General features: G+C 35.9%; 1 protein-coding gene across 1 annotated transcript in view; it reads left to right on the top strand.

The window, feature by feature from the left end:
- LOC140144112 (uncharacterized) overlaps nt 1-8,528 on the top strand; it is a 223,134-nt gene extending 214,606 nt beyond the window's left edge. Inside the window, exons 11-16 of the mRNA XM_072165948.1 lie at nt 192-415; nt 3,151-3,280; nt 3,694-3,807; nt 4,996-5,153; nt 6,553-6,811; nt 7,887-8,528. Coding sequence (XP_072022049.1) covers nt 192-415; nt 3,151-3,280; nt 3,694-3,807; nt 4,996-5,153; nt 6,553-6,811; nt 7,887-8,081 — 1,080 coding nt within the window. The 3' untranslated portion in view covers nt 8,082-8,528. The remainder of the gene's footprint in view (nt 1-191; nt 416-3,150; nt 3,281-3,693; nt 3,808-4,995; nt 5,154-6,552; nt 6,812-7,886) is intronic.
- Nucleotides 8,529-14,968: the final 6,440 nt, after the last annotated feature.

Raw genomic sequence — 14,968 nt, 5'->3', positions numbered from 1 at the left:
AAAATTCTGATTGATTATCCGCCATATGCCTCATGTATGTTTTAATTACAGCAGGAAATCATCAAGAAGCCTATGCTACAGAACAAGAACTTACAACAGGATGTAATAGAAGTATTCAAAGTTGTTCAATGTTATATAGAATGCCAAATTAATTATCTACCATACGCCTCTTGCATTTTATCTAAATACAGGAAATCATCAAGAAGCCAATGCTACAGACCAAGGACAAAGGTGTGAAACGAGATGCAATAGAAGTTTTCAAACTCATTCAATGTTATATGGGAGATAGGCAAATCAAAGACAAGGAACCAGAGGCGGTGGTCGTGGATTTGGTGACGAGGGGCTGGACAACGGTACCCATTAGGGATGAACTCTACATTCAAGTGTGCAGACAGACGACTGAAAATTATAATGAGTAAGTATACGCCAATTTGTCATTCAATTTGCAATGCATTGTGGGACAGACAGTTTTGGTAGCTGAACTCAAATAGCTGAATCAGGAAAATTGCTTTAATTATCATGCATTCATTTCCTCTTATATTTTTTTTGTAGTAAAACATTTTAAACAATATTTTGTAAGCAAACACACACAAAAATCCTGATAGGTCAGAGTTAATGTTCATCTGTATTCTGTACCAAAATTTGCCAAAACCTTCCCAGAATGCATTAGCGATATGGCTTATATGCAGCAGATCCAATGATCACATCAAGTCTTCAGATATTTATACTCTAAATTTGAATGCTGCAAATTGTTGCATTTTCTGTGCCAAGCAAATTGTGAAAAAACTTTTAAAACAGATCACTTAGGAGGAACGTTGTCATAAAATATGTTTTTAGTATTATTTTACAGCAAAATTTATTTTGGATGGCGTTTGAAATGACAATCACACTGGAAAGATTAATAATGCCATAATTCAAACTTACTATTCAAAATTATGTAACATATGGAAGCTTTCCATTGCAATAATTGAGAATGAGGCAGCCTATATGCTTCACCTTAGCAGGTGTATGTGAGACACAAATAATAAATGTGTTCCAGAGACAGGCCTAGCTACATGCCAGTCAAATAATGAATTGTTTGGTGTTGAAATTACTGCAAGAAACTGTAGAAATAATTAGAAACTGATTTGGACTCCCAAGTTATCAAATCATATGTGACCTGTTTTCACGAAATGAGCGCAAAGTCACAAGTTGGTGGTTTTGAGACCTTCAATGTTTTTGAGTTGCTATTCTTTGTTTAAAGACACATGTATAGTCAGTGATGTCCTTTGTGAATGGGACATAATATGCCATAATCTATTTTCAATTTCGTCCCCATTCACGAAGAACACACCATTGAAAATACAAACGTCATCAAGCAAAGAACATCAACTTAACAGTTGGAACGTCTCAAAAATCCCTACTTGTGACTTTACACTTATTTTGTGGGAGCAGGTCACATATTTCAAAATTCTAGTAACCACAAATTGACAAATTAATTCTGTTACGTTTCTTATTTGTAAAAGAATATTGAAATCAAGTATGCAGAATATTACACATAATTCCAGTTAAACACTCTGTCTGCTTGATTACATAACATTGATGTGAAACTCTAACCAAGCCTGGCTACATGCCAGCCAAATACAACATTCTCAGTTACATATTGTACAACTTTAGGGTCGCTTGCGTGCAAGATCTTTCTTGATGTAGCATTGATTACTTGATGAGAACTCACAGAATTTCCTTTCTGCTCAAATTCAAGATCCTTCCACATTGTTGTGATTGACAATGGATAGCTATCATACCACTTGTGACCTCTTTAACCTAATCCCTCAAAAGCACAGTTCAGTGGCATATGATGACCTCTCAATACAGATGCGTACCTTTGTATATTGGGTATCATACCTCATAACGTGAAACCTGTAGTCAGTAACAAAGCTTTAATTACAACTGTACATACTTTGTATATTGGGTATCATACCTCATAACGTGAAACCTGTAGTCAGTAACAAAGCTTTAATTACAACTGTACATACTTTGTATATTGGGTATCATACCTCATAACGTGAAACCTGTAGTCAGTAACAAAGCTTTAATTACAACTGTACATATTATTAGAAGGGATTAAGAGCAGGGATACCAAAACATTTCAGCCCAAATCGCGGGTCAAATAATCAAAACATCACCCATTTTTTCTTTTTAACCGTTGGTTTTGATGAGATGGGAAACTACAGGAAGTCGCATGAGCCAATGTTGAAAAGTCATCCATTTTTTTTCTTAACCATTGGTTTCTATGGGACAGGAATTGACAAAAGTTGAGGGGACAATTTTCAAAAATTGCCCAGTTGGGCTACCAAATTGTGGGTTTGGCAACCCTGATAGGTTATATAATCATAGTTCATTGACTGCCGGCCCATGTGTTGGATCTTGTAAACTAAGATAAGTTTTAAAAAGAAGACACAGCACTTCTTTTCTATCGGATACAGAGATCATGCTAACTTTCTCTTCATGTCACATTGTGTTTCCTGAAGCCCATTAGCAAAACTATTTATAAGTTTGTTATCAATTTCAGCCAACTGATCGTGATTTCAATTTGCATAAGTAATGTTTTGTGTAGTCGTTTTTTTGTGCTGTTTTCAAAACTAAATGCTTGATCTAAACATAGAAACATAGAGCAAGAGTGATTTGAAATTGGATTTTGCCAATACATCTATAGAATTCTATAATACTTTATATGTATATTTGGGTATAGGATGAAAAGGAATGTGTTGATGCCATAAAAGATGCAAAATGTACATATTGTATAAGACATTTAAAATAAGGATATTTACATTAATGAAGTCATGCAATCTGTATCAGTGCTACAAACGATCTGCAAATTAAGATTTCATTTGAACTAATTATCTTGTTGAAGGAGCTATTTATCATTAAAAACATTGATAGAGAATGTATGATTTATTTACATAATTGTTGAACCATGCAATATTAGCACAGCCTCTGTGTTGTACTCTTATACCTATGATGATGATCCAAGATATTCCACCAATAGCGCTACGCTCGGTGCTCGCTATTCAAGAGGCGTCGCGGTTTGTGGAACAGGGCTAGTTCTATGCAATATATGCAACCATAAAATTTTGTAATAACTGCATTTCGCTATTTTGTATTTTTCAGTGAAAGTCTACAAGCAGGTTGGGAGTTGTTGGCCATCTTCCTTAACTTCTTCCCTCCATCCGTCCGCTTCCACTCCTATCTGGATGGATATGTGGTTAAACATCTGACTGGGGAATATGACACAAGAAAGGTAAGACCACCCCCTCACCTACCCCCACCCCTCACCTACCCCCACTCCCACCTACCCCCACTCCAACCCAACATGCAAATGTGGTAGAAGACATAGATGACCATTTTCCTCAAATTCCCTCCATCTGTCCACTTCCATTCCTAAGGATAGTTTGATATTTAAAATAAATTTTTGTGCTTAAAAATCTATTATAAAACTCATCAGCTAATGGTAAAATAAGTGGACTTATTCCTCTCACAAACTTGGAGTTCTGAGTTGAAAGAGGAAATCGTTCAAACATTACCATGCTCTACATAGTATGTCCTTCTTTACCCTGGTATAATTTTAATGATCATTCTAAATATTTATTTAGCTGTCAATTTGTCAAAATAGTGATTGATTTATTGATGTAATGTTTCCTTTGTAATGTCCAGGTACCTGTCAAGGACTATGCAGAACATTGCTTTAAGAAACTTGAAAGGATATCCCAAACAGGGGCTCGCAAAGGAGTCAAAAAGATCACACTGGAAGAAATCAATTTAGCTAAAGTAAGTAATCAGTGGATGGCTATAATGTGTGTCCAGTATAAGTTGGAACATGACCCCATCCATTGACCTTTGTTATCTCATACACTGTGTACAAAGCCATGTTCCATCTTCCTCTAAATGATCTCTAACACTTAATTCTCTCCACATGGGTGTCAACTGCAGACGACAGGTTTAGATTTTGTTTTAAAAATTTAAAAATTGTAAATTTTCATGACTATATTTGGAATCAGCACGTAAAATGCATTTAGGGCTCATATTGAAATTCCCTTACACAGGAAGGTGTGCGCCATCCTGCAGCTTTCCTATGCTAGCCTTCTTTTGTTAAAATCCTGTGTGATTATAACACTGCAATTAGCCACTTAAATTAGGAGCACGCTTTCCTGGGTTGTGCGATGAGCCATAGTCAGTTTGTTTTCTTCCCATTCGTCATGGACCACTTCAAAAGGCAGGGTGTATCACTGATGCATATAATCCATCTTTATAATCCGTTTTATGACCGAGCTTTCCTGAGGCGTGGGCTTAGCGAGGGGAATCCTGCCTTCTTTCTGTGGGAAAGCGTGGTAGGGTATTTCAATATGAGCCCTTAATTGAATACAAATAAGCCTAGTATTGGTCCAGTAGTTCTTTAGATAGCTCTTGATATTTTGAGAAAATATCTCAAAACTTGGGGACTTTTTATGTTAATGCCTATGTCCAGCATGCAAAGCATTCAAGTTGGTTCTATCATAAGATGATAACATCACATTTGCCCCATTTGTGTAAGATACATGCATTTTGGTATAGGTCATATTAGTTTGATGAGAATTGCCTAAATGTCAATAATGGCAAGTTAATAATGAGGACTGCAAAAGCTACTTTACGGTACAATAGCTGCTGTGAGGTACAATAGCTGCCTGATGTTATGCCATATCTTTGAGGAGGAGCATTTTGTGTGTTATTGAAGAGTTTGATCTCTAACACTTTGCTCTCCACACAGGTACTAGGTGTCGACTGCAGACGACAGGTTTAGATTTTGTTTAAAAAATTCAAAACTTTTCATGACTATATTTGGAATCAGCATATAAAATGCATTTAATTGAGTACAAATAAGCCTATTAAAATAGTTCAAAGAAAAATGGGAGGCTTAAACAATGAGAATTGACAAATTGAATAAAGTTGTAACACATCTTTCATTGATTCTGTGTACAGAATTCAGTCTTCCATCCCTCCATGTTTGGTAATACACTTGAAGATGTGATGGACTTACAGAAGGATCGCTTCCCAGACCGTGAGCTGCCTTGGATTGTGGTCGTCTTAGCAGAAGAAGTATTCAGATTAGGCGGAGAGAAAACAGAAGGAATATTCAGGTAAGACTGAATGGGGATTAACAAAAAGTATTATACTACTGTCAGAAACCATGGTTGAATATTTCTTCTTAAGTGTAATCAGTCAAGTGTTGACAGATTTGTTTGGAGACACTGAATGCCGCAAGTGCTTAAATTGAGACTACAATACATTACTCATAATAACACTAAACGATAGGATAGACTAATACAGACTATTTTCCAACAGTCAAAGTCCCTGTGCATTGTATGCTGTGAATTTTCACTTATTCATGGGCCCATCGTTTTGATTGTGCCATGTCTGACAATCACACCAGCGTTGCGTGCATTGAGACTTTGACTGTTTGGGGTTTGTCAGTGTCTTTTTAGTCCATGGTTGTATGCAACAGGGATAGGTCATTCTAAATGCAAAAAAAAATTAAGATTTCAAGCATTACAAACTTGTTTTGCTATGAAGATTGTATGAAGATCACACATTCAGATAACAGATATTCATGAAAGAGGTCTGGATAAGAGAGGTTAGACTGTAGTTATATCATCCAATTCTCAACAAGGATCAGTTTTACCTACAGTCCAGTTGAAATGAATACAATGTATACATAAGATATGTTACAACAAAGTGATGTATTATTAATCTGATGACACTATCATCAATTCAAATTTTCTAAACCTATATTATGACTCAAATTCTGTTATGAGCTATACAAGCTTGTTGAAAAAGGAAAAAATATTGATATGATAAAAATTGCTATGATTCATCTTGTTATATAAACTGGAAATGCCATCAAGGTTCCTGATTCTGACGTAAACATTGCCCTAGCTCCGGAAACGCTGTCGGAACTTTCCAAATTGCACAGCACAAGAAGGCGTGTGGCTATATATGTTGTGGTTGTGTAATTATTATTAGTAAGAGTGATGAGAACTTTAATGGGAAAAAGTGAAATAAGTTAATTAATAACTGTTGATTTAGTTAATGACTTGGTGAGAGATTGGGGATGTGTGTTATATACAACACTTTGATGCTGTTATTTGCACTTTTATTTAGTTTTTCCCCTTGTGTTTTGTTAGTGTTTTACACCCTATTTTTGCATCAAATTCACAGCAAATAGTGAATAACATATATTGATGGTTTTCAGTATTTAATGATCGGTTTCATGACTGTAACTTAACACATTTTGGTTAGAACTTGGAATATTATTTGGAAGTTCACTCCAGTCCAAGACTGGTTTATCTCACATGCATATTACCCATGATGCATTCTGTTGCATGCACACTCATAATAAGAAAGGGACATAGAGAATTGCATTTGTTCATAATAACCCAAAGAGGTTGTAATAGGTTTGTTGAACATGGTCATAATTATCTCTGCTCTCTGTTGATTTTGTTCTAATATTTTACATTTTGTATTCCATCATAAATGCAGAGTACCCGGTGATATAGATGAGGTCAATGCACTCAAGGTGAAATGTGACCAGTGGTCGATGCCAGAGTGCAGCGACCCCAACGTCCCAGCTTCGCTACTTAAATTATGGTACCGTGACCTGTATGAGCCACTTATACCCATGGAATTCTACGACCAATGTATCAGGGCGTGTAACGAGAGAGACAAGGCATTAGAAGTGATCTCATTATTACCAGACTTAAATAGACTACTGCTGTGTCATTTTATCAAATTTTTACAGGTAAGATTGTGACCCTTAACCCCTGGACACTACTGGTCATCTAACAGCATTTCTGATTGGTTGATAACTTGAATGCTCATTTCAGTTGCCAATTATGACTAGGCTTTAAACTATTTATGGTCGAATTTGCATTTGCAGGTGATCTTATTTAATACCCTCCTTGATTGGTTCAAAATTGGACACAATATTAATTTTGGCCAATGAGCAGGTAGTTCTCATGCGGTTAATAAATGTGAAAGGGAAAGAAATTTTTTTCAAATCATGCTAGCTGCAGGCTAATGACTGGATATGATTTTGTTGCAGTTTAAATAACAAATTGCCAATGCATGCAACAAGTTTCTTTGTTGTAGAACAATGAATGATCCCGAAAAAAATATAAAAAAACCTTTTTCTGTTGCCAGCAAATATGGAAGTTGGAATCTTCTAATTTTGGGATTTTCTGTGTTAATTTGCAAAATGTTTACAATTCAACTTCAATTAGTAAGTAAAGGCAACAGTTTACAGCAGGGGATGTGGATCTCAAACACAACAGAAAAATAAAATCATAAATTGTCAGCATGTTATTGCCAACCAAGTTTTTAGAAACTTTACCACAGTTTGTAGTTTTACAAAAGTGTAAAAAGGTACAGTGAGGTTCTTCAGGCATTTCTTGTAAACATTTGACAATTTCTCTTTTCACATGCTCTTCATGATACCAAGTTATCAAATGCTACTGTTGGGATAGTTGATTGCACAAGATATACTCCCTATTTAGAAAACAGAAAAAAAAGCAAGCAGATAGTTTAGTGTCATTAGCATCAGTGGCCTCAATTCTGCAGATGATGACAATAAGTTGTGTACTGTTTATTGCCTTGATATGTGTGACTAATACATCACGAGTCAGGCTGGTCAGTTCACACCTGCCTGGGTTAGTAGTCACTGTGATATATTAGATGTGGAGTTGTCAATAATAATTAATTTGAACCAAAAGAAATTCAGTCAACTTTTTTATCACTGCTGCAGAGTGCTGCCACCACAACCATTACTGACATTTACAATGTTGTTATAACTTTTTCACCTTTGTGCATTTTTGCAGGTATTTGCAAAGGAGGAGAATGTATCGTCAACGAAGATGGACATTAATAACCTCGCCATGGTGATGGCGCCGAACTGTCTACGATGCGCCTCCGAGAACCCACAAATCATCTTTGAGAATACGAGAAAGGAGATGTCGTTTGTACGGACGCTGATACAGCATCTTGATACCTCATATTTAGATGGTATCATTTAATGAAACAATAGCAGTTTGTGCGTATTTTTGTGTGTATGGAGAAAATACATTTATTAACTAGAAGAAATAGTGTGATATTCCTGAGGTTCTAGCCCTCTGGATGTTGGGCCACCAGCTTGGGGATTCGTCAAATCGGTGAATTTGATCCTGCAGAATTTTCTTGGAATATTATGCCGAAAACCAAACATGGAGGATTGTGTGCTGTTGCTATGACGACTTGGTGCATCGACAAACTGGTAGTGACTTCATGGAGGAATGTGACAAAAGTTTGAATATGTTTGCATATTGCTAAATGATATTAATATGTGGTGCAGATCATGATGTGCAGTTTTGTACTGAAGTTTATCTTTTTCCATTTGCTTGCAGCATTGTGCTATTCCAGTTTATTCCATAAACCCCTATGTAAGACATGCCCTTAAGTGCACACACAGGGTGTGTGGATTTCAAATGGAGTCACACCTTTCAGGTAACCCCATTTGAAATTCACACGCTCTGTGTGGAAGATTAAGGTCATATCTTCCATATGGGATGTAGATTTCAACTGGTATAGCCTTAATTTCAATAGTGATCATGAAGTAAAATTATGTAAGTTGCAAAGATAAAGAGAGTTTACATATTTTTAAAAAAAATGCAGTTTGGCTTTCCTGACTTGATTGACAATATGCTTGACCTCTAAAGTGCAAAATGTGATGATGCAGGCTATGTTACCCTATGGGCAAAGCTACTTTTTGAAAGAATTGTTGTCTATTTTGTTTCCTACCCAAGTAGTGGTGCCCCAGTTAGGCAACATTGTCAGGTGTTGATGACGACAGGCAACACTACTTGGCCCTTTGCAACCACATGTCAGATGATCTGTGTTTTATTTTCATGACTCGTACAATCAATGCAAATATTTAAAACAAAAGTAACCTGCAGCAATCATCTGTAAAGTGCATAACGCCAGTAGATGTTTATGAAAATAACAGAATAATTGTACAAATCTTCTTGTAAAGCAGAAAAATCTTATTGCTGGTCAAAACTTAAGAAAATAAGCAAAAATATTCATTTGATATCATACATCAACTAAACATAAAATTACATGCTTATTATGGCCCCATATCTATTCCATCTCACCCTTCAAAATTCATGAATATTTTCAACTATGATACTGTAATATTGCAATGATTATTATAAGGTTATAGTACATGTACCAATTACACAAACATAATCATGGCGTTAATTGTTAAGTCATAGTGTGTTACACAATCATGTCTCTAAATTACAAACAAACAGATAATGTGTGTGTTCTACAAATGTATATCTTCTGCACCAACTCAACAAAATCCACAAATGCTAAACCTACTAGTTACCCATGCCCCCTATAGTAATGATATTAATGTATACAGAATATATAGGAATATGTTTGATGATTACAGGAATAATGCGAATAGCATGAAGCCAAAGCAATTATTGTAACAATTCCAATCTGCAAATCATGAAAAGCACTGAGATGAGTCTAGAGTTTTGTGATAAGTATGTGGCAATTATTCCATTTAGTGCTTCCATATTATTTGGAAATGATAATTCGGCTATTTCAGTTGAAAGCACACTGCCAATGCAAGACATGACCTTTATCTTTCAAATGGAGTCATCCATTCGGATAACCCTGTTTGAACTTCATACTCCCTGTGTGGAAAGTTAGAGTCATGTCTTCCATAGGGGGTGCATGGATTTCAACTGGAATTGTAATAGCCCATTGTGTTGTATTCTTTACAAGAATTCCAGTGCATTGCATATATCAAATGATTCTTATGGTTAATCTCAGCAAGTGGTCAACTCTGCTCTGTTGTATAGATTTTGTCTGTTTGAACACACAGCATAAAGTTAGAAATGTATAATGAACAGTATCAGTAATCTTGCCTACTTGTAGATACTGTTTTATTACTTGGAAGGATATATTGTCAAGTTACTTTTGTCAAGGCCACATCCCTTCTCCCAACTTGAGTCACAAAAGAATTGCATGTCCAACTGTGTCATAATGGGCTATCCTAGTTGAAATCCATATACAGTGTATGGAAGACATGACCTTAATCACCCACACAGGGGTTTACCTGAATGGGTGACTCCGTTTGAAATCTACATCCCCTGTGTGAGAGATTAAGGTCATGTCTTCCATAGGGGGTGTGTGGATTTCAATTGGAATGGCCCAATACTACTTTTGTTTGGTTGTAAGGGAACAAACCAAAAGATCGATGACATCCTGTAAACAAAACTAGTTGCATTTGTGAGGGAGGGAGTTAAAAATGTTGATTTCATTTCTCCTGCTCTTAAAAACATTGATGCTACCATTGAATTCCATCTACAAGAATAATGCCTCTAAATTAGTGTTTTTATGAAGATAGGGATGAAAGGCAAATACACTCCACAAAAACATTACAATAGATTGGTCTTACAATAATACTTGTTTGTACAGCTACCTGTTTGTACAGTATCAGTAATATAGTTGCTCAAACTCCAAATGTTTTTGTAGAGGGTGTCTGCCTTTCGTCGAAAAAAACCCCCACTCATTTAGAGGCATATATGCTTCTAGGTTGTATTCTATGGTATTTTAATCCACTTCCACTTTAGTCACAAATGGGGAGGGGGAAGGGTAAATTAAACTAGTTACGTTTATAGGATGTCATCAGTCATTTGGTTTGGTCCCTAATCACCAAGTTACCATGGCAACTCATTACATTATTATGTAATAATTTGTGATGACATTTTCTCGGATGATTTGTTTGTCCATATTTTGTTATAATAGCATGAGTTTTTATTTATTTATATTATTTTTTTCTAAATATGTAGATAAGTTTTTAATTATTGCCAATATGTATACTGATACCACAGTGGGACCTACTTACATCTATTTCTGCATATGGTTCAGACTCTCTGCTGAACATTATTGAGACTGAGACGAATAGTTTTTGCATGGTGTTTTATTACTCTTTTTAACTTGCCTGTTATTTTTTGCGCAACAATCTTATTGCAAAGTATTAAGTGAGTTCAAGAGAATATAAGTTGCTATTGAGGTATAAGTTGACAAATTTAAACCTTGTGTGTGTATCACAACTTATCCATTTATTTTTTTCTCGGATATACTATAATCAAGCAGGGTCCAAACTCGGCTTCCTATTTTATCTATTTTGTCTGTTACATGTCACTTTATGTTTGTTCGTACACCTAAGCAGTTCTTTTTATAAGCGCAATGTCAAAATTTCTGACCAGTGATCGCTTTTATTAACAGTTACGAAGTGTCTCAAGTCCTACAACATATCGTAAGCCCAAACGTGTCATAACGCTGACATATAAATATATGCTATGGAACCATGGAAGAGTTTTGATGCAATTGGGACTTATGATGGATTTAGGGGTGAAGAATTGCCACCACTCTAAAATCAAGCCCAGGTTTTTGGGAAAAAGTGTCATCTGGAATTGATAACCAAAACTCACTGGGCTATTCCAATTGAAATCCATACACCCTTAAGGAAGATATGACCTTAATCTCCCACACAGGGAGTGTGAATTTCAAATTGGGTTACCTGTAATGGTGACTCCATTTGAAATCTACACCCCTTGTGTTGGAGATTAAGGTCATGTTTACCATAGGGGGTGTATGAATTTCAACTGGAATAGTCCATTGTAACTGGTTCGCTAGTGAAGGATGATACTCTTGAGGTTTTATTCCAAGTTTAATTCTCTGGAGGGCTTTTCTTACCGTACATTTGAAAAATTGGATTAAGAATGTTTCGGAAAAATGGTGTTTTTTATGAACTTTTATACTATTATAAAGCATTACAAAGCATCATAGCAGAAACTAATAACCTGATGTCATAATTAAAAACTGTTATAAATGATTATAATAATTCGTGTAAATGATAGGAAAATAAGCTTGTGATAGCTGCCACTCCTCTGTATATGTATTCAAGGTGGGGCTGGCTGTATGTATGCAGCAGGCTTGCCAATTAATTACATATTCTGCCAACATTTCATACCTTCTGCTAACTTTACCACTTGTACCTCGTACTTCTTGTTTCTGAGCTCTTTGCCTTTTCCAGTCGTGAGATGGAAATGAAAGATCAAAACTTTATACTAAATTTTTATATTCTTCTGATTTTGCTGGCTGTAATTTACTATCAAAATTAAATATTTTGTTCTTGATGATAATTTTCATGTTTCAAAAACAAACAATAAAATGCAAAAAGAAGACTTCTGTTGCCATGGTGACTCATTTTATGTGATCACATCACAGATGCATATAGGTAAGGCTGTCTAGCATCTTATTTATTGTTCATTAGACAACGGCAATGTACCAGGCTGTTCCATTTGATATTTGCCATATCTCTGTGATTTAAGATTTACGATTAAGTCTTCCACAGATTTTTTCAAATGTAATTGGCTAGGGTTAATTTTTTGAAACCCATAATCCACCCTGTATATGGCATTACTTATGTATTCCATGACTGGAGTGAGTATTCCAAATTGAAGATAACGTAATTGTCTATTCAATTTGAAACTCATACTGCATCTGGGGAAGACTAAAGCTAAATCTGCCACAGGGGAGTGTGGATTTCAAATGGGATAGCCCAATGGTCTGTTGTGCCAGTTTTCTTCTAACTCAAATAAGCTCTTCATTTCTGTCTCTGACTATACATGTACAGGTCATTGTTTATCATATGCAAGTTCAAAGGGTAAAGGTTACAAAAAGGCGAAATTGTAAGCAAATATGCGTGACAAATTATGATGCAATAAATGTAACTTATCTTGATTGGTTGAAGTGATACGGTGATTATTATGATGATTATGATGTAAATTTCCAATACAAAGAATTATATACATATTTATTATTACTATAATCATGCATTCATAGGCATTCATATTTATTGGTCAATTAAATCTTGCCTGTATTGATTTGTATGATTCAATACCCCACCCCACCCCACCACCTACACCCATGGGAGGGAGGTGACCACCTACATGGGAGGGAGGTGCTACTGTCAAGGGTTCAAATGGTGAAAAGGTGTTATTCTCGCGAAGGGGTTCGAACCAAAGGTTTATTGGAATCGGATTTTGTGCCTGCAGTATCAAACCTATGTCCAATTGCCCATATTAAAATGATGCTACCAGTTTCAATGTCTCCCTGATGAATTACAGGGTACACTGTAGGGATGGCGAAACGCTGGCATCCTGGCACAACCCCATTTCACAAAGCCTTATGATCGATCTTATGATTGATTTATTACACATAATACCCTATTTATTCAATCGTAAGATTGATCGTATTATAACAAATAAAAAACCATGCCCAACTGCCAGTTTTGTCAGGGTACCGGTGGTTGAATTTTGACGCCATCTCTTATTCATCATATATGATGAGTTGGTGGCATTCTATTGGTTGTCAGAATTGCATCCAACTTGAAACCCACCATTAGCATTCCAGAATTCCTGAATGTCAAATTCTCAATCATTACAATACTGTACCGTACTTCTTACCGTACATTGAATCATTATCAGTGAAATTTCAAGCTCAAAATGTTCAAAATATTTTAAGGTAGTCGATGGCTCACTCTACATCGATATAAAAATGACTGCAAGATTTGGAATCACCTGATAGTCTGTACTACAGCAACTCAATGAGAATTTAAAAGTCTGAATCATACTAGCAGCGTGCATCAAACTAATTGCTAGAGATGAAATACTGATAGCGATTGTAAAATGCTAGCGTTCAGGTGTGGCTAGCAATGTTGCTAGCATGTTGCCTTGAAGTATGCGATTTGACGCTAGCGACTTCTGATCGCTATATCGGCTAAGTCGCTTTTCTGATCAAGCACTGGAAATATGCCATTGACAAATGCTAAGCTCCTTACGATTGCCTAGTATGGTACAGACATAATGGGCTATTCCGGTTGAAATCCATACACCCTCTTTGGAAGACACAACCTTAATCTCTCACACAGGGGTGTAGATTTCAAGTGGAGACACCCATTCAGGTACCTCTATTTGAAATTCACACTCCCTGTGTGGGAGATTAAAGTTGTGTCTTCCTTAGGGGATGTGTGGATTTCAACTGGAAGCTATGGAAGTGAAAAAAGTGCATTAGGAGAAAACTCTTGAAGCTTGAAAGGACCGGGAATAAAGTTCAACTTATCCAGACTTGAAAGCTGAGGAAAATAGAGGAAATGTGCTATCTATCTAATGTATAATGTTATAAATATTGATGTGTACATGTATAACTTAATTACCTTCACTGTGTAAGTTTCTTCTTCAGTATTTTGTAAACTAGCCACTATGTAGTATAGCTTATAAAGCATACCAAACTGGTCTATGCTAGGCAATACACTGAATCTTTGCTTCATGCCCAAGTTTCCTTAAATCCCTGTTAATGTATAAAACACTGTATAGTGTTAGTGTGAGAGAAACATTGGAGTAAGATTCACGGTATTGACGATGCAAGTCAGTACCTTGAATCTTGGTCATACCCTAGGTATTGTAAATTCCCTCAGTGTATTTATAATAATACTGTGTTGTCACTGTAAGTAGGTGACTTCTGGGGTTGAATCAAGATTCAGAGTATTGCAGATGCTAACCAGTTCATATTGAATAATAAAAACTATTGTAATGAAAATGACAAAACTATTGTATTGTATTGGTATTTTGTAGGCTCTATTATACCATGATGATTGATGAGATACTTGTATTATAATTCAGCAAATATTGTATTTAATTTTTTTTCAATGTCTGTCTGTTGTAATGCATTATAGAGGGTATTGTTGGGTGGGAGGGTGGGAAAATATTATCGGGTGGATGGGAGGGAAAGATAGTAGGAAAAGGGTTTATAGGGGCATTTTTGCTACTTTTTGTTGTTGTCT

The sequence above is a fragment of the Amphiura filiformis genome, unplaced genomic scaffold (assembly GCF_039555335.1).
Source record: "Amphiura filiformis unplaced genomic scaffold, Afil_fr2py scaffold_40, whole genome shotgun sequence".
Lineage (NCBI taxonomy): Eukaryota > Metazoa > Echinodermata > Ophiuroidea > Amphilepidida > Amphiuridae > Amphiura > Amphiura filiformis.
This window is presented reverse-complemented; position numbering and strand designations above follow the sequence as displayed.